Here is a 25,029-nt window from a genome sequence, read left to right on the forward strand (position 1 = left end):
TGGAATAGAGCATTTAGTTATTTAAGCCGGAAGGTCTTTTTCAGAGTCTTCCCTGTGCCACTACTTTACATGTTTACCCGAACAATTGGAATTGTACAATATACCTTCTTAAATAACTATAATACACATAACTGGCCCGTTGTGACCCCCCCCCCCTTTTTCTGCACCGTATAAATATCAAAGTAGAAAAGAATTAGAAGAAAAAAAAAATCATCCACTGTTTGATAGTTCCATATGTTAATGATGTCAGGTTCAGCCTTCATCAGGCTGTAATTCAGTTCTCTTTCTCTTCATGTTCTAAAGTGAACAGACAGCGATCTCTCTCTCTAACATGAGGAAGAGCAGTCACCGACAAATAGTTTCATCCTGCCAACTTCAGTTGTTTCAAAGCAATGGCTGCTGGCCTGAATTACATAGAGAGCATCTGAAAATACATCTAACAGATGGGGTCCGTCAGCGCAGAACAGTAACGCACTCTTGTAATTGGCCATGTCATACTTTAGATCCCTATAAAGGAACAAGGAACAACAGCTCCCTGTTCATTCTCCTCCACACCCTCTTTTCGGCCTTCCTCCAAAGTAGCCTCGGCAGCAGCTGTGACCGTGGTATTTTGCTGTTTTGGGTAGAAGCTGCTGAATTGCTTCCAGTCTGGATTTTTTAATACATTTCTCCATCTGAAATGAGAGAAATGCAGATGTAATATGCCTTGAGTTATGTTCCCTCTCAATGGCTTGTGGGTGATATAGGCACTTTTCTGCCATGCTGCCAACTCAGTTGCCTTTCATTGAACACACATGTCATGTTAGAACTATTTAACCTTGTAGGAACTTGTAAGGGGCATACAATAGAATCATGCAAAAGTATACTTTTTTTCTCACTAAGACCTTATAATTTATTTATCAGTTAACCTTTGGAACATCATTCATGAAAGGATAAACTGTACTTTTAAAGTACATTAGCTCTCGTAGTTTATCCAGGGGCATCAATCTGTTTTGCCAGTGTGAATATTGCTTTGTTTACATTCCACTGTCTACAGACCAGGGCTGAAATCTAGGAAGGCATCAGCAATACATCCCCGTGTGCTAACTGTAGTTTTGTAATAAAAATCAAAATGGTTCTAGGAAAACCCATAAGGGGGGGGGGCTGCCTGCTTATCAGGGGGGTCTGATTGTTCAGCTAGGCTGTCATGTGTCCCCAGGTGTGTCTGTTGAGCTTGGGGAGTCTTCCCACTGTGTCCAAGGAGGGCTCTTATTGGGCAGTGGAGGAAACCTGACCAATAGCACACCAGGGCTTGTATCTATCCCAGAGGGCAGAATCTGCTACAATGCATCCTGGGATGGGGTATAAGTCTGAGGAGAGCACATGACAGGGTGTCTTTGGCGGGAAGCAGAGTCCCAGGAGGAGGGTGACGGCTGTCTCTCCTCCTGTCAGTGCTAGAGAAGGTGTCCTTGGCGGTCGGCCTGAACGACAGAAGGTTGAGCTGAGCTGCAGAGAGGGATCCAGTGTGCTGAGGACCAAGCGAAGCTGCAGGGGTTGGAGTTTCCAGGAAAGCAGTGTCGTGAGTACTGTAAACTGCCCAGGGGTCTGCCTAGAATAGGGGACCACTCCAGAAGGTTGGAGGGATCCAGGAGCCAGCTAACCAGTAGAGAGGGCTTGGAAAGGGGGTGCCCGTGATTAAGCCCTGAAGATACGTGTGTGTGAAAGAGGGTGCCGGTGCGGGCCCTGAAGTGTTAAGCAATGCAGCAGTGTTACAAGTAGCTACCTCATTGAAGAGGGGTCAAGGAAGCTTTAATTAGGACTTTGCGCCACAAGAAAGTGTCAGAAGTCAGTTCAGCGTTAACAGACAGCAAGTCAGTGTTAACCAGCGTCAACTGGCGTTGACCGGCATTTAGCCAGCGTCAAGTCAGTGCCAAGGGGCGTATTTCAGTTGTCCCAAATTGTGTCCCAAGTTGACTCAAATTGTGTATAGTTGAGCCAGAGGAGTATTCCACTCATCTCTTCTCCCATCCAAGTTCAAAATAAATACAAAAACCCAAAGATACTAGACTGTTCATTGTCTCAGTGCTCACATTTGGAAAACATGCTTAAATGTGCTGTTGATACTAGCAGTAACCCAGGCGGACCCTCATCCAGCAAAATGGCTGGGAATCCTGCTACAGATGTGTTCTAATGTGCCTCATACTTTTTTGATACAATGTCTTCATTGCCATGATAATGATTTATATACTGTAATCCTTCCTGAGCTCCCATTCGCACTAGTGTAGCACAACATTTGGCATCACACTTACAGTATGTGCATTGTCATACTTTATTTCAGTGGGCTACTGTACACACAACAAACCCAGCTTGTGTGCCTTTTTTGAGCTTCAAGCTTTTTATAAGCGTGCTTTTTATTGCATTTGTCCACCTGTTGCTTGATGCGTTTGGAGTGCCATTACCAATGAATGCAATGCATGTTTTTTGAGTGTTTCCTGAACACTACACTAATATATTTGCAGGCTTAGAAATTACAAAAAAAAAATGTATTTCCAAGGAAACAAATCACCATTTTCTGGAAGAAGACAGATCCTGACTGATTTTACCTAAACATTGCCCCCATCGCCCACACCTTCTTGAGCCCACCTAGCCTACTGTGGAAAGCAGAGTGGCTACCAAAAGCTAGCCTCACAAGGTTAGTTTTTTGAAAAAAAAAAAAAAAACAACAGATGCCTTTATCCTCACAGGTGAGGCGGAATGAGGAATCACCCCTGCTGGGACATTGTTTTCTGACATCTTTGTAGTGTGGTTAGGTGACATGGCTATATCAGGCACCACATCCCTGGAATAGTATGCACAAGGCAACGAACATTTGGTGGGAATTTAACAGTGCCATATACGTGATCAGTACACCATTTATAATATAAAACTTTATTATTTATACATGATTAAAATCAAAAAGATTAAAACCCAGTACATAAGTTACATGCTCATTGGTGATGCTGCATTTGGGGGCTTAAAACAGAAGTTGAGGAGGGGCCTATCACCTCTTCACTGCCTGTCAAATGCCTCTGAAAAGCAATTTGAGCATGAATTGCTTTTTTGAGGAGCAGCAGTTCTTTCTGCTCTTATGAATAAGGCCTTAAAGTGTTACTAAACCCAGGACCCTGCATTCACTATATCTGGTCTCCCACAGTACACAGAACATGCATATGCAATTATTATAGTAAATATAAACCGCTCAATACTTTTTCTCATCAGCAGTATATAGCATTATTGTGATTTCTATTAGTGTTTGGTTAAAGCTTGTAGGAGAAGTTTTTATTCTTCTCTGACTGTCCTATGAGGCTGCATGACCCCTGACCCTCTGTCTGGACAGTGCTGATTGACCCTGTGCTGATTACATACACCTTCCCAACAAAAAAAAACTCTAGCAATACACTCCAAAACTGAGCATGTGCAGAGTGCCCCCAAGAGTCTGAGCACTGTCAGTTAACAGTTCACGGACTTTGTTACTCACTAAGCCCTGCCCAAGTTTATCAATTTTTAGACAAGCAACTCCAACTTTGAAAGAGAAACCCCCTTAGGTTTGTGGGACTTTAAGGGTAACAGTAAAGGCTCTCATAAGAGAAGTTTTAACGTGAAATAATTATAAAATTTTTTATTTTGTAAGGTTGTGGTTGTAACAGACAATCATCATAAACTGTACATGTTTAAGTCATAGACTCGAAAAAAAGCATGAATGATACAATACAGTTGTAGGTACATAGCAGAGTCCAACGCGTTTCAAACTGTTTGTTTTAGTACATAAATCTTCCTCAGGGAGTCTGCATATGTTCCTGAAATACATGGTTAAATGTAAGTTCCAAGAAACAGAATATATATAAACATTTTACAATGAAAAGTTTTTTATACATGAAAAAAGTATTATTAGCATCTGCGACCACATGTTGCCCTAAAGAGGTCCTGGAAAGCCTCTTGCTAGTCCAGGATACTCCTAGAGAGGAAACCTACTCCCAGAGATTGAAAGGGAAAAGGGAGAGTAGGTTTCCTCTCTAGGAGTATCCTGGACTAGCAAGAGGCTTTCCAGGACCTCTTTAGGGCAACATGTGGTCGCAGATGCTAATAATACTTTTTTCATGTATAAAAAAACTTTTCATTGTAAAATGTTTATATATATTCTGTTTCTTGGAACTTACATTTAACCATGTATTTCAGGAACATATGCAGACTCCCTGAGGAAGATTTATGTACTAAAACAAACAGTTTGAAACGCGTTGGACTCTGCTATGTACCTACAACTGTATTGTATCATTCATGCTTTTTTTCGAGTCTATGACTTAAACATGTACAGTTTATGATGATTGTCTGTTACAACCACAACCTTACAAAATAAAAAATTTTATAATTATTTCACGTTAAAACTTCTCTTATGAGAGCCTTTACTGTTACCCTTAAAGTCCCACAAACCTAAGGGGGTTTCTCTTTCAATTTATGACGGGATTATGGTAACCAATTACCTGGTAGCTATCTATACTATTTTACACTCCAACTTTTGCTTAGCCAAACTCTTTAGGGGACAGTTCAGAAATCAGGACCATCCATTCCCAATAAGGACACGTGGAAGGATTTTCAAATGGTATAATGGTATGTCAGTGCCAATGATGAAATCCTTTCCACCCGACATTAAGACTTTCTCATCCATCTGTGGTTTACAATTTTATTCATTGCTTTTTTTTTTTTTGTATATATTCAGTCATGTTTTCATTCTATATAACTAATTTAGTCAGACAGAAACATGATGTCTTATGAGTGTTGGCACAGTACACTGTTCAAACCACCTCTTTCCAGTCACTTTAAAACTTTGGGAAAAATAATATTCAGATGCTGATGAAATCAAATAGCTTTGTACTGGTTCCAGTTCAGAAACTACGCTTCTGCAATTTTTTTCTATTTTATTAGTTGTGTGATTAATATATAATAGACAGTTCAATGTATTTGCCATTTTTTTTTCTCTGTTGATGCTGAAAAATGCTTACATATCACTTTATACATTTGTCAGGTTAAAGTGGTTGTTAAACCACTACGTGATATTTACATCATCTCCTCTGTAAAATTACAAACTGTATCCTAGTGCCTGTGCTTTATTTAAAAAAAGCCGATTTCTACCTTTTTACACAGTCGTAAAATTTTAGTTGACCTTTTTTTATGCTAAAAGTTGATAAGAGGTGAAAAATAGTTTCTATTTATTAAGATGAAGATGATTAAACACTTCCGAACCTCCCGCCACAGTTATACGTCGCTACTTTGACGTTAAATACCGGGGTTATGACAGCATATAGCTGCCATACCCCGATATTTTTTGTACCGGGCAGGTCGGTCCTCTTTCTCATAAAAGTGGTCCCAGCCGTAGATTCGCTGCAGAATCACTTTTATGGGTGACGGGAGAGGTGCCCCCTCCCGCTGCTTCCTGGTCGTTTTCCCCAGTTACCGGACCCGTCGTTAGCGGGGAAAATGATTCGGTACTCTCCCCTCCTAGGCAGGAAGTCGAGTGAGGGCAAGCTGGCTCCCACTTGATTCTATGGCCTTCGAGGACCATAGCGACATGATACATCGCTTCCTCCAAACTGCCTTAAAGGGCCCATTTTTTTTTTTTCATGATAAAAAAAAAAATGACTTTTTTTTTTTTTTTTGCTTTTTAGTGTAGATGAGAGATCTGAGGTCTTTTTGACCCCAGATCTCACATTAAAGAGGACCTGTCCCGCTTATTTCTAGTACAATGGATGTTTACATTCCTTGTAATATGAATTAAAGTGATCAAAACATTTTTTTTAAAGGGACAAAAATAAATAAATAAAAAATAAAATAAATAAGAAGAAAAAATTAAAACGCCCAGTCCCTCCAAGCTCGTGCACAGAAGCGACCGCATATGCAAGTCGTGCCCACATATGTAAACAGTGTTTAAACCACACATGTGAATTATCGCCATGATCATTAGAGTGAGAGCAATTATTCTAGCCCTAGACCTCCTCTGTAACTCTAAATTGGTAAGCTGTAGACATTTTTAAACGTTGTCTATGGAGATTTTTAAGTACCAATGTTTGTCGCCATTCCACGAGCGTGCACAATTTGGAAGCATGAGATGTTGAGTATCTATTTACTTGGCGTAACATTATCTTTCACATATATTAAAAAAAATATATACAGTATCTCACAAAAGTGAGTACAAACCTCACATTTTTGTAAATATTTTTATTATATCTTTTCATGTGACAACACTGAAGAAATGACACTTTGCTATAATGTAAAGTAGTGAGTGTACAGCTTGTATAACAGTGTACATTTGCTGTCCCCTCAAAATATCTCAACACACAGCCATTAATGTCAAAACTGCTGGCAACAAAAGTGAGTACACCCCTAAGTGGAAATGTACAAATTGGGCCCAAAGTGTCAATATTTTGTGTGGCCACCATTATTTTCCAGCACTGCCTTAACCCTCTTGGGCATGGAGTTCACCAGAGGTTCACAGGTTGCCACTGGAGTCCTCTTCCACTCCTCCATGATGACATCACTAAGCTGGTGGATGTTAGAGACTTTGCGCTCCTCCACCTACCGTTTGAGGATGCCCCACAGATGCTCAATAGGGTTTAGATCTGGAGAAATGCTTGGTCAGTCCAGCACCTTCACCCTCAGCTTCTTTAGCAAAGCAGCGGTCATCTTGGCGGTGTGTTTTTGGGTCGTTATCATGTTGGAATACTGCCCTGCGGCCCAGTCTCCGAAGGGAGGGGATCATGCTCTGCTTCAGTATGTCACAGTACATGTTGGCATTCATGGGTCCCTCAATGAACTGTAGGTCCCCAGTGCCAGCAGCACTCATGCAGCCTCAGACCAGGACACTCCTGGTCTGGGGCTGCTATGTACTCCTCACCTGGTTGCCATCGCATACGGTTGACACTATCTGAACCAAATAAGTTTATCTTGTCTTATCAGACCACAGGACATGGTTCCAGTAATCCATGTCCTTAGTCTTATTGTCTTCAGCAAACTGTTTGCGGGCTTTTTTGTGCATCATCTTTAAGTGGTTAAATATATTAAGCAACATTTGGGGTAATAGCTGTTATCACTTCTGTCAGTCCTAATGCAGTCTGCAGCTTTGGCTGACTTGTGCAAGTTTAAGGAAAACTATATGGAAAGATATCTGGCAGGGTTCGTACGGTCATGAAAATCCTGGAAAAGTCATGGGATTTTGACATGACACTTTCCAGGCCTGGAAAAGTTATGGAAAATGAGTAAACCCCACAAAGTTATGGAAAATGAGTAAACCCCACTAAGTTTTGGAAAAGTCATGGAATTTTGTGCAACTATTTAATTTAGAAAATGTCTCCGGGCCCCCTGTATTCTGTGGGAGCGGGGGACAGTAAGTGGACTATTTTCTCTGTTTCGGGTTTAGGCTGATTAATCAGCCGCAGTGCGCTGCACAGCTGAAGCCTGGTCACTGGCCTCTTCAATATGAATAGACCGTGACAAGCTGGGAACTCTGCAGCGGATTGATCCGCCTAAACCTAAAACCAAGAAATAGTGCACTTACTGTCCCGCTCCCAGGGGTGTACCAGCATCGCGCACTGGGGGGTGTCAGCCGGGCCACCCGGATCGCCGCACTGGATGGTGTCAGGCCGGTGTCCGCCGGGCCGCCCGCATCGCCGCACTGGGGGGTGTCAGGCCGGAGTCCGCCGGGCCGCCCTCATCTCCGTGTGAAGAAGGCAGCTGCAGCGGCAGGAAGAAGGTCAGTGAGAGTGCCTGAGGAGTCTTGTTTTGTGTGCTGGATAGGATAGGGATAAGATGGGGCAGCTGCATATAGATGAATTGAACTTTCCATATTCCTCATGCTGTCACTGAATGCTTTTTACTCCTCCTCTCAGCGGCTGCAGGAGGAATATGGAAAGTTCAATGCATCTATATGCAGCTGCCCCATCCCCCTTCTATACAACTTCCCTTGCTGGCCCCCCTCAGGGCTCTTTAGCCCCCCCCAGTGCTCTTAGCTCCCCCTCCCCAGTCTTCTTTACCCCCCCGTGCTCTTAACCCCCCCCCCAGTGCTTTTTATCTCCCCACAGTGCTTTTCATCTCCCCCCCGTGCTCTCTGGCTCCCCCAGTGCTCTCCACCCCCCTGTGCTCCCTGGCTCCCCCCTCAGTGATTTCCAGTTCCCCCCCAGACAGTGCTCTCCAGTTCACCCCTCCCCCTGTGCTCTCCATTCCCCTGGTTTTCCCTGCTTCCCCCCCAGTGCTCTCCACCCCCCTGCGCCTTCCAACCCCCCTGCAATGCTTTCCAAACCCCCCTTAATTTTCTCCAGTCCCCCCCCCCTCCGTGCCATTCAGCTCCTTCAGTACTCTCTGCTTCCCCTGTGCTCTCCAGCCCCCCTAGTGCTCTTCTATCTTCTATCATGTCCACAGTCTCTGACCATCTTTTGTATCATGTCCGCAGTCTCTGACCATCTCTGGTATCATGTCCGCAGTCTCTGACCATCTCTGGTATCATGTCCGCAGTCTCTGACCATCTCTTGTATCGTGTCCGCAGTCTCTGACCATCTCTTGTATCGTGTCCGCAGTCTCTGACCATCTCTTATATCGTGTCCGCAGTCTCTGACCATCTCTTGTATAGTGTCCGCAGTCTCTGACCATCTCTTGTATCGTGTCCGCAGTCTCTGACCATCTCTTGTATCATGTCCGCAGTCTCTGACCATCTCTTGTATCATGTCCGCAGTCTCTGACCATCTCCTGTATCATGTCCGCGGTCTCTGACCATCTCTTGTATCTTGTCCGCAGTCTCTGACCATCTCTTGTATCATGTCTGCAGTCTCTGACCATCTCTTGTATCATGTCCGCAGTCTCTGACCATCTCCTGTATCCTGTCCGCAGTCTCTGACCATCTCCTGTATCCTGTCCGAAGTCTCTGACCATCTCCTGTATCATGTCTGCAGTCTCTGACCATCTCTTGTATCATGTACGCACTCTCTGACCATCTCTTCTACCATGTCCGCAACCTCTGACCATCTCCTGTATCATGTCTGCAGCCTTTGACCATCTCCTGTACCATGTCTGCAGCCTTTGACCATCTCCTGTACCATGTCTGCAGCCCCTGACCACCTCCTGTATCATGTCCGCAGCCCCTGACCTCCTCCTGTATCATGTTCACAGCCCCACACTTTTTTTCCCAGGACTCGATCCCTGAGTATAGACAAGAGTAAGCGCCGCATTTGTGCATCTGTGCCATCCATACCAGTCCACCTGCACCTCCATCATGACTGTGGCTTGGGCCTAAAGAGTAAGCGCTGCATTTTGTGCATCTGACTGTGCCATCCATACCAGTCCGGGTGCACCTCCATCATGACTGCCTGAACTGAAGCTTTATCCCCAAGCAGGAGCGGCCATTAATCCAGGGAAATGCAGCTTTAAATTGTATGGCTTCATGATGAAAAGTTGTATGGCTTCATGATGAAAAGTATGAGAGGTGGCTGGAGAAAGATCAGGACCCGGGACGTGCTAAATGTACAGTGTGTGTCGTAAAACGTTTGACATTTCGAACATGGGAGAGGCAGCGCTGTCTAGCCACGCTAAAGGTGCAAAGCACTAGTCTGCAGCTGCATGCTCGACAGCTTCCAATCCGATCACTGGCTTTTTCACCCGTGCGCCTGAAGTGACACCGACTCCCAGCTGCGGCAGCGGTGCTTCCATCTCATCCACTGTAAGTTGAGTCACGCTGTATCCAGAAACGAAACCCTAACTGCAGAGGTACTGTACACTACAAAACTTGTCATTTATTTTAGTAAAAAATATGCTGGGTGTGACATGGACATGGATTTTCTTCTTATTTAACATGTATACATAGATATTTCATGAAATTTTAGGTCATGAATATTTACGTGTAGTCATGGAAAAGTCATGGAATTTTATTGGTAAAAATGTGTATGAACCCTGATCCGGTGATTGCCATTTCCTGCTTCTGAAAATGCTAGTTGCCTTGGCTCTTTCTGAATACAGTATAAGTCCCAGATTTAAAATACATATGCACCAGGGACTTAACTGTAGATCACAATCTATAGTTTGTGATAGTCAGATGTCACTTACCTCTCTGCAGCACTTAGTATTTTGCACCCTTAAAGTGATTGTAAAGTCTAGTTTAAAAAAATAAAATAAATAACAAACATGTTATCCTTACCTTACCTGCTCTGTGCAGTTGATTTTGCACAGAGCAGCCCGGATCCTCCTCTTCTTGTTCATGGCTTCTCCCTCCTATCGAGTGCCCCCACAGCAAGCAGCTTGTTATGGGTGCACTCAAGCCAAGCTGCAGCTCTGTGAGTCCATTCTGACATGGAGCTGCAATTCAGCTCCACCCCCTCCCTCTCCTGATTGGCTTACTGACTTTGATTGACAGCCGCAGGTGCCAATGGCGCCATGACTGTATCTCAGCCCATCAGAAGAGAGGGTCCTAGGACAGCCGAGGGACTCGTGGGCATCGCTGGACAGAGAGGGGACACAGGTAAGTATTAGGGGTGCTGGGGGGGGCTGCTATGCACAGAAGGCTTTTTATCTTAATGCATAAAATGCTTTAGGATAAAAAAACCTTCCTGGCTTTACAACTCCTTAAATATCAATCCCCTTTACCAACTGTGGCCATTGGTCTATACTTCCTACTTTCTGGTGTAATGTGAAAACCAGTGTACTCCTTTTTCCACTGTTTCACATAGGGCAGTGAGGAGTGTATGTACAAAAACGTACGTTGGTACATACATTTATGTTGGTGTGTACATATCTTTAAAATCATATCACATGAACATCTTTGTAGTAGAGTTTATTTAGCAGTTACAGATGTGTCCGATTGTTTTCTGTGGTGAATTGTAGCTGACAAAGGATCTGCTACTATAGCTTACATGGGGATTAATTTGCATCTTTGCTGCTTGTCTTCCCTGTGCAAGTTAATGGAATGCAGCCTTAACACCTTTAGTAACTCCATAGCAAGTCAAAGCAGTGCAAAAGCACCTGAAAGCATACTGCAATCATTTTGGTTCTCAGACTAACAATGTTGTAGCTTAATTGCATTTGGTGGGTTTATTATGTTTAGTTTATACAGAGTCAGTATGTAATGGGACCCTTTAGAGAATATTTTGAACTACCCAGCTTGTCAGAAGTCAATTAACTAGCATGTTGCAGGAGAAAATAGGAAGACCAAAAGGAATTCTTAAAGGATCCTTCCTTCCTTCCTTTTGGCGAATGTCCATAACCTCCCAGCACAAAAAAAAAAAAAACATTTTTTTTTAGCCAGGGTTCAATGGTAAAATCCAATTTAAACCTTAGTTTCCCATAGATCGAGGTAGTACCTGAACTCAGTGTGTGGCCTTTGTCTTTCAGAATACAGAAAACAAAAAAATACACTCAAGAATTGTTAGAAGAGGCTGTACTGACTGCTTACCATGCTCAGGAAGGAAACTGTTACTCTGGAAAACTTTCCTTTGGGAAGTTGATACTAGACAATTATTTATTAATAGCAGCTAATATTTTGGAAAGATTTTTGGCCTGTCAGTTATCTCATGTGTGAAACTCGTCAAACTATACCCTTCATTGTGCTGTAGCTGTAATTTTTGTCATCCGATGTTATCCTTTTTCAGTCAGTTCTTATAATTCTGACAGTTGCGTCACAGCTGCAATGTAATATTTGCCGTCTGCCAGTGTAATTTGTATAATTGTGGTATAATAATTGTGCAACCTTAAAAACACATACTTAAGACTCCAGCAACTCTGAAAATCTTCCAGTTCAGAAGTGGTCAGTCTGATAGCTTTTGAGACCTCACATGCAGCCTGTGTTCCTCCAAACTGACCCATAATATATACCTTTATATTGCTTGTGCAAAGCATATGCAAAATTCTCAGAATGCAAGCTGTACTACCCTGTTTCAGGCAGATTAGTTGGTGTGCTTTAAAATAATATACCATCTAGAGCCTAAAAGGGTAATTGGGTTAAGAAAAAAGAAAAACACAAATAAGCGTCTATAATTTCAGATTATTTTCAGGTTAGGACTTTGAGTTATATATTTGGGGGTTGTATCTTTTCATGTAAGTGACTCCCCTCAGCATGCACTATGTATGAATTCACTAGGCAATTATGCAGAACCATGTGTTTGCTTACATGGAATAGGGCCCTCTGATTCCTACTGTATTTATTTGTATTGTAATTGTACTGTCTGCCCTTATGTTGTAAAGCATTGCGTAAACTGTTAGTGCTATATAAATCCTGTTATAATAATAAAAATGGAGAGGAGCCAGGAAATGTGTCTAAAGAAGTGTTGGGCAACGGGGTATACCTATATGCAGCATTTTAGGATAAAACGTTATGGGTATACCATGGTCTTGGAACCAATTACAACTAGAGCTTATCCATGCAGTTTAAGGGTAATGGTTTCTAGCAGCTCTTTTTAACATGGTGGCAGTAACAATGGACTAGAAAAGGAAAAATTGTTGCGCTAAGTGTCAGAAATAAGATAATCTAAATAAATGATCAAATGATGATAGCTGCACTTACTATATACCCACACACATATGGTTAACGAATATAAATACAAATGTGTTGCACTATCAAGGTAAAGGTGCTAGTGCATCAAAAAATACAATAATAAATAAATCAAATAATATAAACAGATATAGTGCTTAAAAAATATGCTTAAAATCATCATGTACGAATAGGCTAATTCATAAGCATCCAAAAGAAGTGCATTAAGGAGAAAAGGAAGTGCACAGTGCAAAACAGTCCCTCAATGAATACTTATGTGCAGACAATCCATCAATAAATGTATGTGTCGCCCAAATCCAATAAATCTGTGTGAATATACACCACTCCACACCCAGGTGCGCACCCCATTCACAAGCCACTTACCAACAGGTAGGACCTCAAAGATAGAGGTCTGGCTGCACTTTGGGGAGAAAACCCCACTGGGATGGATGGATGGATGGATGGATGGCACAATCCAGGACTCGGGGACGAAGTATTCAAAATAACCAGAGTAGTCCACAGATGAAGCTCAAGAAGGGATAAAGGCAAAGGGGAAACTCATATTGCATTAGTATAAAATCCCACCATTTATTATAATGAAAAACTACTCACATAAGGCAGGTAGAAAATTGCATTTAAAACAGATATGCATGATCAGCAAGCTGGCGGGTGTGATTACGTCACCACTGTAGCTCCATCCGATGCATATCGTCGATAAGGCTAACCAGTAGTATAGTAGTACTTCTATTGGGCAAAATGCATCGGCTTGCGCTAAAGCGGTAACGTAATCACGCCCACCGGGTTGCTGATCGTGCATATCTGTTTTACATGCAATTTGAGATGACATCCATGCTTAGATCACTACAAACAGCCATTGACGAAATGAAAGGGGGGGACTGACCATCTACCTCATCTCAAAAACCCAAAACCACTAGACCAAAAGAAAGACCTAGAAAGCCCTCCCCCCAACCACAGCTGAATTTCTTGGATTTGGAAGGAGGAGAACTCCTATACCAGGACAGCTCCGACTCCAAATCAAGCTCCATCGAATAACAGAAAATTTCCAAACATCTTTTCTGGAAGAGCTCTTAAAAGCAATTTATATGACCGAAGAAATCCAAGAATCCCAGCCTGTGGACTCAGTCAGTGACAGACTATATAGAGGACTTGAAGAAGAATAATGCAGGTCGTTTCTGATCCATCAGTATATCAAAGGGATAATAGACAAAGAATGGAGGAACCCAGAAATCAAACAGTTTTTTCCAAAGTCTCTGAAGAGGAGATCCCCATTCGACGAGCAGCAAAGCGTTCTCACAAAATGCCCAAGGCTGGATGCATCCTTGGCCAAGGTGTCAAAAAAATCAGATCTATCATTTGAAGACATGGGTCAGCTAAAGCAGTGGTCCTCAACTCCGGTCCTCAGGGCCATCTAACAGGCCAGATTTTAAGTATTACCTTGGGGAGATGCAGACTAGAGTACTGCAATCACTGATCAGCAAATGATATCACCTGGGATGTATTTCAGTTATCTTGCAAATCTGGCCTGTTAGTGGGCCTTGTAGGCCAGGGTTGAGGACCACTGAGCTAAAGGACCCGATTGAAAAAAAAAGATGTCACACTATGAAGAGCATACGAAGCAGGGGCTGCAGGGCTTCAACCCAATATAGTGAAGACATGCGTGGCCAGAAACGTTGCATTTTGGCTAGAACAAATTTGAGGTCACGTGGACAAGGTCCCGGAGACAGAGGAGGCTTTGGATTACCTTCTTTTAATAGAAAAAAAGTGGCATACATGACTGATGCTTCGGCAGAAGCAGTAAGATTTCCTGCCTTGTCAACGTGGCTAGAAGGGCCCTGTGGCTAAAGACTTGGGAGGGAGACTACACTTCCAAAAATAAATTATGCAACATCCCTTTCGACAGCAGTTTATTATTTGGTCCCGAACTCGAAAAAGTGTTAGAGAGTTTGGCAGATAAAACTAAGGCATTTCCCTTCAAAAAAAAAGTTTTTTTTTTTTTTTACGTTTGGTTATACTCATGTGTTAGCGCCTCAACTTTTTCCTCCATTCTTTTAAGTCTATTGCACTTAAATTGTAGGCAGCTTCACTATATACATTGATTCTAGTTAATGGGAGGCGCCATTACTCTCTATAGTATCTCACATTTTCAATAACAAGCTCTCCTGTTCAGCATTTCATCAGCCCCTCATATATTCACTAAGATAATGGCGGAAGTTATGCAAGAGCTCAGACTGAGGGGGGTCCAGATCGTGCATTATCTGGATGATTTCTTAATCTACAGCCTATCCCGAGCGGAAACTCCTGCCGGTTTACAAATGACCGAATATTTTCTCACCCAGCTGGGGTGGCAAATCAGTTCCGAGAAGTCAAACAGAATTCTCTCTCAAAAGGCTACGTTCCTGGGCTACACAATCGACACGATGGCACAAAAGATCCTACTTCCAAAAAAAAAAAAAAGTAGCCAAACTAACAAAGCAGCAGACCAACTAAGAACTGCAAAGCAAGGGACGAGAAGAGCCATTATGTCCCTTTAGGGGCTCATGTCTGCCTCCATCCTGGCGGTACAATGAAGCCCGCTACACATGAGGGCCTTACAGTGGTAACTCCTAAACAACTTGGACAAAAACATGAATGATTACTATTCCCAGAACCATCAGGATGTCCTTGACGTGGTGGACAAAGGACTCCCTGAAGAAAGGCCAACTGTGGCTCCCACTGACTCAAGTGCGAGTTACCACAGATGCAAGTGCACCTGGAGGGGGAGCTCACATAGGACACAGGCCAGACAAAGAAACAGGGAACCAGAGATGTCTTAGAAGTCTCCTCCAACTAAAGGGAACTGACTGCATTACTAAAAGCGCTATCTGCTTTCCAGGAGTCAGTAGAGGGGAAGCATGTTCAGATTCTATTGGACAATGTCACTACAGTGGCATATATTAGTAGCCAAGGGAGTACCAGATGGAGACCCCTTATGAGAACAGCACACGTCCTTCTCTCATGGGCGGCAGTTAATTTGCTATCACTGACTACGGTACACATCAAGGGTACATACAATACCCTAGCAGACCTGTTGAGCCGAAGACAGCTGGACCCGGCGAAATGGGAACTGAACCAAAAAATCTTTTTGATACTTCTCTCGAAGTGGGGCCTTCCGGAAGTCAACCTCTTTCCAAAGCAAAAAGAAGGTGGCAAGGTATTTCTCCCCAAAACTAGAGGTAGACTCAGGGGTGGACTCCCTGGGGTTCCCGAGGACATTCAAACTGGAATATGCCTTTCCTCTAGTACAACTTTTTCCCAGGACGTTCAGGAAGATTCGTATGGAGAAGGTAAGGGTGATCCTACTAGCACCCTTTTGGCCAAAAAGATCTTGGTTCACAGCGATAAAAAAGATGGCAGAGACGGACCCTTGGACTTTACCGATCCTGGACAACCTTCTACCGCAATCAGGGACATGCCACCCACAACTTCAAACCTTGAAATTGACAGCGTGAATCTTGAACGGCGCATTTTTTTGAAAAAAGGTCTCTCTGCTAAAGTAGTAGAGACGCTCCTACAAAGCAGAAAACCAGTAATGAGAAAGATATACGGGAAGGTCTGGAAAAAGTATGCAGCGAATATGCTGCCCAAAAGCAGAGACTTGCAAGACGTGGGCATGGTGATAAACTTCCATTTAGAAGGAGCAGAAGCTGGCTTGGTGGTAAGCATGCTTTAAGTGCACACTGTGGCACTTTCAGTTTTTTTTTTTATACACAGCTTAACGAGAATGTTCTGATCAAATGGTTCTTGAAGTCCATTTAAAGAAAACGACCAAGCAAAAGCATTAGGTAGCCCAATGGGACCTTTCTCTAGTACTCAGGCCTCTTACTCAAGCACCTTTCGAGCCACTCTCGGACACTTCATTGAAATACCTGATACTCAAGGTAGCCTTATTAGTGGCTGTTACATCAGCCAGACTGGTTAGCAAACTTCAGGCCCTCTCCATAAAAGAGCCTTTCTTTACAATCTTTCCAGATGAACTGGTCCTCAGAGCGGACTCGTTCCTCCCCAAAGTTGCCTCAGCATTCTACCGGACACGAGGTCATCCTACCGTCCTGCTGTCAAAATCAATCCAACCAAAGAGAGGAAGCATTCACAACTTTGTTTGTTAGAAGATGCATCCTCCACTAAACCATTTAGAAAAGCTCCAAACCTTTTTGTTTTGTTCGAAGGTGTTCACAAAGCACAATCATGAAAAATTTCCATAAGTAGATGGATCAGGACAGCGATTAAAAACTTCTAATGTCGCCCAAAACCAGGCCAGTCCGCCAAACCCAAAAGCGCACTTCACACCCATAATTGCTACTTCCTGGGCAGAGAAAGCTGGGGCATCCATCGAGCAAACCGGCCGAGCAGCTACCTAGTGCAGTGATTCCACCTTTGTGAAGCACTACAGGATCGATTTGGTCTCCACCCAAGGTCTGACCTTTGGTCGAAAGGTCCTGCAGGTGGTAGTCCCACTCTAGGTACGAATCTTTGGGGTCTCATGTGACCATCCTGGAGGATGACTGGGGAAAGCTAGAGTTATCTGATTATTCCTTTTCCTGGAATCCTTTTGGACGGTAGACCCTCACCCTTACTAATGAAAGATATTAAATACATATATCAGAATGTTCGTATTTGGCAACAAGCGGATCTTTGTACAACTAAAGGGGCAGCCTAGGGCGGCCTTTTTAAACTTGTGCGTGCTTGTGTTTCCTGCATCTCTCATGTGACCGTCCTGGAGGATTCCTGGAAAAGGAGTTATCAGGTAATAACTCTAGCTTTTTTTCTTTCACTAGCTTGGCTGCAGACAGTACAGAAAGCTGCAGTCATTGAAGGAGGTAAATACACACTTGTACGTGTGGTAATAGTTGATTGTATTGCGGGAGATGGGGGAATTTTTGTATAAATGTGAGGTTCTACTTTAAGTTCCCAGAATACACAAAGCAAAAAGCTTTTTTTGTCCCAGGCAGATTTTGATGTTATAATATATAAAACTCTGATGGAACGTTGTAGTGCAAAACAGTAGTGCTATTTTGCCAAGTATATCTATTTTCCAATATTTTGTTTTGCTTCAGCACAAGAAGTATCAGCAAAATCCTTTAAAAGATGGTACAAAGTGTTATACTGAAGTTAATGTATTTACACATGTATCGTACCCTAACCAAAATATGAGAGGTGTGTATAACATTGTCTTAGGGTCACTGCAATGTAAATGACTTAAGGACACCAACTAAGCAGCATTACTTTATTATTTATTGTTTTATTTTTCACAAACTCATTTCACAATGCCTACTTTTTTCGTCATCAGTATAAGGAGACATCAGGAACGTCGAGCAATACTGAGCCCGATATTAACAGATTTCACAGTGAGAGTTACAGCTGCTCCAGCGATAATCTTCAGTAAAGTGTCTGGACATGACAGCATGCACTCTGAGGTAATAATTATGCTGGTCTATATAGTTATTATGTTTATACTATCAGTGCAATAATGGTAATGTTCATAAGAAAAATTTAATTTTCCCCAGCACCACATACAGTAGATACCTTTCTTTCACTTCTGCATAGCTAAAAAGAAAGTCCTTCGTTCCTCCTGGTATGGAAGAGTGTTATTCACTTGCTTTTCCCCCATGTGACAACAGTGATGCATGGTGATTGGCCCTGTGCTTTTGCATGGCAACAAGGTGACCATCTCCAACCTTGTATAAACTTCCACTAAAGTTATTCGGAGCTTAAACATAGTTTAATTTATTCACTTTTGACAGCTGAGGAGCAAAGAAAAGGTGTGTGCTTTTAGAAAAGGAGACATTAACACAAATATTTCACTGTTCCCTGGTTGGACAAAGCACAGGTTTGCTTTAAGAGAAGTAATGTTTTAATATTTTTTTTTAAAATTATGTGTGAATGTGATTAGCTCAGTATACCAAACAGTATAAGTGAGGGCTAGGGCTAATTTTTTACAAATATATACACTATTTCTCTTTCATTCATCGGCAGACACAGCGCTCCATAAATCATAACTATAGGGTTATGTCACCTTCTGCAGGAGTATGACTAGGGATAACAAAAAAACACTTGGCTAAGCTCATGGGCCATTCTCAGCTAGTATATTACCCCCTCTCTGCTATAGGTATTCAGTTTTGATCTGTCTAGTCAGGAGTAACGACCTAGGCTCTCTGCTGGGATCTCTTGGTCCTAGAAATTTTTTCTCCTTCCATGCATCTTTTTTGCTGTTTTTCTTTGGGAGAGTCTACAATCAACTGCTGGGCTGGGCGAAGGGGCTGGATAATCTAGATCCAGTGGTCCCCCCAGTCCAGCTAGCGAAAGCATGCAAACCGCTGATATGTGCTAAATCGGCCGCAACATAGCCTCATGAACAGATGCTGGCCCGCGAGTTAAACGTCTTGCAGGCTTGCATACGATTGGGCGCTGGTCCGAGTCGCAGCAATCTCTTTCGTGGAGAGGAGGTATGTCTGGAGTGTCACCCGCACCATAGGGTGGTAAGTACAGTCCCCCCCTCTCCCCTTTTGTGTGGTTTGGGGGGGACGCGGGTACCCTCCAGGGATGGTTGGGGCTGCTTGTCGGTTCTCTTCTTTCATCCTAAAGTCCCTAATTTGAGCTGGACTTCCCCACCCTCTCTGTGAATGTCCGGGACCTGCAATCTGGTGGGGGTTCCAGGGCAGAGGACGCAGCGGAGACTCCTGGGGTCTCCCCCACCATTCCCCCTCTGTAAAAGTCTTGGAGTGGTCTGTGTCCTGCCCTAGCAGTATGGGGTGCAGGACTTTTGTCTGGGGGGGTCCCAGTGCAGAGGGTGCAGCGAAGACCACTAGGTGCATGTCCTGCTGTGTGCAGTGTGAGGTATAGTGCAGATGGTCGTCCCAGTGCAAAGGGCACAGCCATTGCAGAGGGTGCAGCAGAGCCCCCTTAATGTATGCCCTGCCTGGTGCAAGTACGAGTAAGGTACAGTACCTGGTTGGGCGGGGGTACCTTTGCAGAGGGTGCAGGAAGGAGCCTGGCAGCCTGTTCTCGGCAGGTGGAGAGGCCTGTGGCCATGATTGAGAAGCCCCCGATGTTACAACGGCCATTTCCCCTTGGTTTGGCTTGGTCTCCGGCTGGCGGCCAAGTTTGTGTAGTCCATGACGTCATGGCTGCCATTTTCCCTTAGTCCAGCAGGTGGCTGGAGATGCCAGGGCTGTTCCTTTTCTTTATCCCCTTCCTCTGCCTGGGATATATGAATTGGATGGTGTTTTAGGTGGTTGCTGGGTCTGAATTGCGGCGCTCCTCCGGTTGGTAGGATGAGTCCTAGGAGGTCCAATATATATCTCTCTCCGCTAATAAATACACTGAGCATAGGAGGGGCCTTAGTAGTGCCAAAAAACTTTTTTGTGCTGCAGGATCTCCCTCATCCTATGGAGCCTCAGGGTCACATCTCCCCAAATGACCCCCTCATGAAGGTGGCAGGTCCCTTGGAACCCCAGCTTCCCATGGTTGCACTGACGGTGGTCCTGCAGTCCTTAGTGTCCCGGGTGGAAGTGGCGTGTTGGCAAAGGTCCAGGAGGAAGCGTCCCTGCCTTTCCCTGCTCAGTCTGTCTCATCTGATTATCAGCCTGGTGCCGCCATAGACGCGGCTCGCCCAGGGGTGCTTAATATTACACCCCCAGATCCATCCGATAGTGAGAATGATTCACCCGTGGTTGCAGCAGCGAATTAAAAAGCGCTGGTAGACGCACTTATCACTGCAGTGCGTGAGACTTTAAAAATGGAATATGCAGCTGATGTAGTCACGGACATACCTGTGTGCGGTTCCACAACTTCTATTGTGTCGTTTGGTACGCATAAGTCACCTCGCACTTCAAAGGTGTTTCCTTATGTGCCTTATTTTGACAGGTTTTTCTCTAAGGAATGGGAACAACCAAAATTACCCTTTGTGGTCCCCAAACGTTTTGCTGTACGTTACCCTTTTGAGGAGTCACTTTTAAAAAAGTGGACTAGTCCACCAGTGGTGGACCCTCCTGTTTCCAGGTTGAACAAAGTAACCATGATCCTAGTAGAGGAATCCCCTTCCTTTAACCACTTCAATACTTTCACTCCCTTCCTGCCCAGGCCAATTTTCAGCTTTTAGCGCTGTTGTATTTTGAATGACAATTGCACGGTCATGCAACACTGTAGTTTTTTTGTTTGTTATAAAATTTTGTAAATAAATATGTTTTTTCTGCACTGATGAGCACTTATGAGGCTGCACTGACAGGCACTGATGAGGAGGCACTGATGGGGTGGCATTGATGATGAGGCACTAATATGCAGCACTGATGGGCATTGATAGGCAGCACTGATATGCAGCACTGGTATGTGGCACTGATAGGTAGCACTGACAGATGGGCACTCATAGGCGGCACTGATAGATGGCTCTGATGGGCACTTATAGGTGGCACTGATAGATGGCAATGATGGGCATCACTGATGAGAAGGGCACTGACAGGCTCCCTGAGCACTGATTGGCATCCCTGGTGGCCATGGGTGGGCAATCCCTGGTGGCTCTAGTGGGCAATCCCTGGTGGCTCTAGTGGCATCCCCCAAGGGTCTGCACTGGTAATCAATGCTCTGATTACCAGCACAGACCCCCCCCCCCTGTCAGGAGAGCTGCTGATTGGCTTTCCTCTACTCACGCCTGTCAGGCACGAACTGAGAAAAGCCGATCAACAGCACTTCCTATTTACTATGTAATCAGCTGTGATTGGACACATGGTAAAGAGCCTACGTCATAGGGTCTTTACCGGGATCGGAAATGTGGTGCTTAAGAGTGACACACCGCACCACCGATCGCCGCTCTACGCGCCCCCAGCTCATTCTGCTAGACGCCATATGATGCCCAGTCAGGATAATTTAACCACTTTCCGGCCATCATTTTGCTATATGACGGGTGGGAAGTGGTTAAAGATCTGTCTGACAGGAAAGCTGAGGCTGTGGAACACAGCATGTTTACTATGGCTAGTTCAGCATTGCGACCAGTCTTGGCCTTGGCCCTGGTGTCTCAGACCCTAATTGAATGGACCAAGCTGTTGTGCCAGGTCCTGGAGAGTGAGCAGGTTCCCACTGCTTAGTTTGATTTAGTGAACAAGTTGGTCCAGGGGCTGCAGTTGATTTATGATGCAGCTTTGGATACAGCTCCTGTGCTGTCCAAGCTTTCTGTTTCAGCAATGGTGATTAGGTGCATACTGTGGCTTAAGAATTGGTCCGCAGACTAAACCTCCATGAAAGCTCCTATTGAACTGTCTTTTCAAGGTAATCTCCTGTTTGGGGATACTCTGGATGATATCATTAGGGTCTCACAGGGGAGAAGAGTACCTTCCTGCCACAGTCTAGGAAAGTAAAGGAGCCTCGTCGCAAACATGTTACATAGTTACATCGTTTGTGAGGTTTAAAAAAGACATCAGTCCATCCAATTCAACCTATGATGTGTGTGTGTGTTTGCTGTTAATCGTACATTGTATACTCCTGTATGTTGTGGTCTTTAAGGTGCCCATCTATTAGTTTTTTGAAACTATCGATGCTCCCTGCTGATGCCACTGCTTGTGGAAGAGAATTCCACATCCCCACTGCTCTGACAGTGAAGAACCCCTTACGTATTTTAAGGTTAAACCGTTTTTCCTCTAGTTTTAGTGAGTGGCCACGTGTCTTATTGTATTCCCTTTGGCTAAAAAGTTTGTTCCTTATGCTAGGGTCGCAGGTACAGTATTTGTACATGAATATCATATCCCCCTCAATCGTCTCTTCTCCAGAGAGAATAAGTTCAGTGCTTGTAGTCTTTCCTCAAAGCCGATGCCCTCCATTCCCCTAATTATTTTTGTTGCCCTTCTCTGGACTCTCTCCAGTTCCAGCACGTCCTTCCTGAGGACCAGTGCCCAGAACTGGACAGCATACTCCAGATGTGGCCTGACCAGAGTCTTGTAGAGTGGTAGAATCATTTCTTTATTTCTGGAGTGAATCCCCTTTTTTATACATGCCAGTATTCTGTTGGCTTTGCTTGCAGCGGCTTGGCATTGCATGCCACTGCCAAGCCTGTTGTCCACCAGAACCCCCAGGTCCTTTTTCATCTTAGATTCACCCAGAGGTTTCCCCCCTAGTGAGTAGCTTGCTTTCGTGTTTCTGATGCCCAAGTGCATTACTTTACATTTCTCAACATTAAACCTCATCTGCCATGTAGTTGCCCACCCCATTATTTTGTTCAGGTCCGCTTGTAAGGTTTCCACATCCTGTATAGAAGATATTGGCATGCTTAGTTTAGTATAATCCGCAAATAATAAGATTGTACTAGATATCCCCTCCTCTAGATCATTTATGAATAAATTAAACAGGATTGGTCCCAGGACAGAACCTTGGGGGACCCCACTTTCCACACCCGCCCAATCCGAGTACTCCCCATTAATCACCACCCTCTGGACTCTCCCCTGGAGCCAGTTTTCTATCCGGGTACTCACCCTATGGTCCATACCTACATTCCTTAGTTTGTACAGTAAGTGTTTGTGGGGAACGGTGTCAAAGGCCTTTGCAAAGTCCAGATACACCACATCCACAGGCTTACCTTTATCTAGGTGGCAGCTCACTTCATCGTGCAGATGCATAAAGCCCTGAGCCCTCTTTCTCAGCCCATAGAAAATTATTTCGGGCCTCCATGGCTGCAGATATAGGAAATAGATCTTTCAAGTCTTCCCCGGGAAGATCAAAGCAACCTTGGTCTGGTAAGCCTTGAGCTGGCTTCTCTGGATCCGCAGACAACACCCCTTCAGCGTGAAGGGCTGCCCTCACCCATAACTGGGGTAGGGGGACATCTTTACTGGTTTGTGGCCCCATGGATCCCATTCATGAGCGTCAAATGGATCCACAAAATAATCCTTTTGGGAGCACCAAAAAAGTGGGGGCAACGTTTGTCCATTTTGGGTTTTTTAGGCCCTGAGTCTCCTTGTGCGGATATAATTCCTGCAAAGGTTTGGGTGACGTCCATACTGCCTAAGGTCCCCCCTATCCCTGACCAGGAAATTGAATTACCTAGGTTGGGTTTTAATTCTGACCAGGGAGGGTGGTCCTTCCTCTGGACAAACTTTGAGAACCACAGGCTGTGATTCACTGGCTGCTGCCACACAGACAGTTCCCGCTCCCGATTTGCATACAGGTTCTGCATCTGGTATAAACAATCCTGTGTGTAGCTCCTTCAGCAGGTTCAGCTCCATAGGAGGATACCTAGGTTCGTGGTGAGGTCACGGGTTGCTCTGGCAGATGCCACAGACATCCTAGGGGCACTCTAAGACCAGTATCATCCTCTGCCCAAACTTCTTCTGCGGTTCCTGCAAAGAATCAAGGGCGAGGGTCTTCCAATCATTCTGGTGGCCGTAAACGTCCCTTGGGGGCTACCTCTCAGAGAGAACAAGTTGTCCCAAGTGCTGATCCACCATCCTTCTTTACAGTCGCTGGTTTTAATGGCTTAGCTATTGAAAGCCAGGTACTGAGGGATAGAGGTTAGTCTGAATCAGTGATCCCTACTATGGTGAAGACAAGGAAGTCGACTCCTAGCAAGATATACCATAGTACGTGGAAAGTATACATTTCTTTTTGTTAGACAATTGGCGCTCATCTTTCCTTGAGCAGAAGTTGGCCTTGAGTACCATCAAGGGCCAGGTGTCTGCCTTGGCAGTCTTCTTTCACCGACCCATAGCCACGTACTGTTTAGTTCCTGTCTTCATTCAGGGGGTTCGACATGTGGCTCCACCTGTATGGTCTCTCTTGCCACCGTGGAATTTAAACTTAGTGCTCTTGGTTCTCCAGAAACCTCCATTTGAGAATATTCTGGAAATTCCCTTGCCTACCTTGTCCCAGAAGGTGGCATTCTTGGTGGCTATCACCTCGGCCCGCAGCTATCTGGCATTATCCTGTCGTACTCTCTATTTAGTGGTCCATAGAGACAAGGTGGTTCTTTGTCAATGTCCATCATTCCTGCCCAAAGTTGTTTCTGACTTCCTTTTGAATGAGAACATTGTGTTGCCTTCCTTGTGTCCCAAGCCGGTTCATCCCAAGGAATTTGCTTTGCATACCTTGGATGTGGTTCAAGCCATTTGGGTGTATCTGGCAGCCACAGAGTCCTTTTAGAGGTCAGACTTGCTCTTTGTGGTTACACAAGGACCAAGGAAAGGGCCAACTGCTTCTTCGGCTACCGTCTCCAGATGGATCAGACAGACGGTGGCTCAGGCTTATTCCATTAAAGGTCAAGTTCCTCCTTTCAAAGCGTGTTCTACTCAGACACTTAGTGCCTCTTGGACCTTCTGTCATCAATCGTCAATATCTCAGGTTTGCAAGACGGTCAATTGGTCGTTGGTGCATACTTTTACCAGATTCTACAAAGTTGATATTTTGACATCCTCAGATGCTTCTTTTGGCTGCAAGGTTTTGCAGGCTGCTGCTTAGAAGGGGCTTTTCCTTCTTGAGTG

The 25,029-nt window shown here is 44.3% G+C and overlaps 1 protein-coding gene and 1 long non-coding RNA gene across 3 annotated transcripts in view; one reads left to right on the forward strand and one right to left on the reverse strand.

Moving 5' to 3' along the window:
- Positions 1–25,029, reverse strand: part of LOC309555764 — a 1,250,709-nt gene that overhangs the window by 1,146,098 nt on the left and 79,582 nt on the right. The gene's annotated exons all lie outside the window — the stretch shown is intronic.
- Positions 1–25,029, forward strand: part of VPS13B (vacuolar protein sorting 13 homolog B) — a 1,502,642-nt gene that overhangs the window by 972,565 nt on the left and 505,048 nt on the right. For both annotated transcript variants that reach the window (XM_082257852.1, XM_082257851.1), the window contains exon 32: positions 17,862–17,988. In XM_082257852.1, coding sequence (XP_082113978.1) covers positions 17,862–17,988 — 127 coding nt within the window. The remainder of the gene's footprint in view (positions 1–17,861; positions 17,989–25,029) is intronic.

Source organism: Pelophylax lessonae (assembly GCF_965119305.1).
Source record: "Pelophylax lessonae genome assembly, chromosome: 5".
Lineage (NCBI taxonomy): Eukaryota > Metazoa > Chordata > Amphibia > Anura > Ranidae > Pelophylax > Pelophylax lessonae.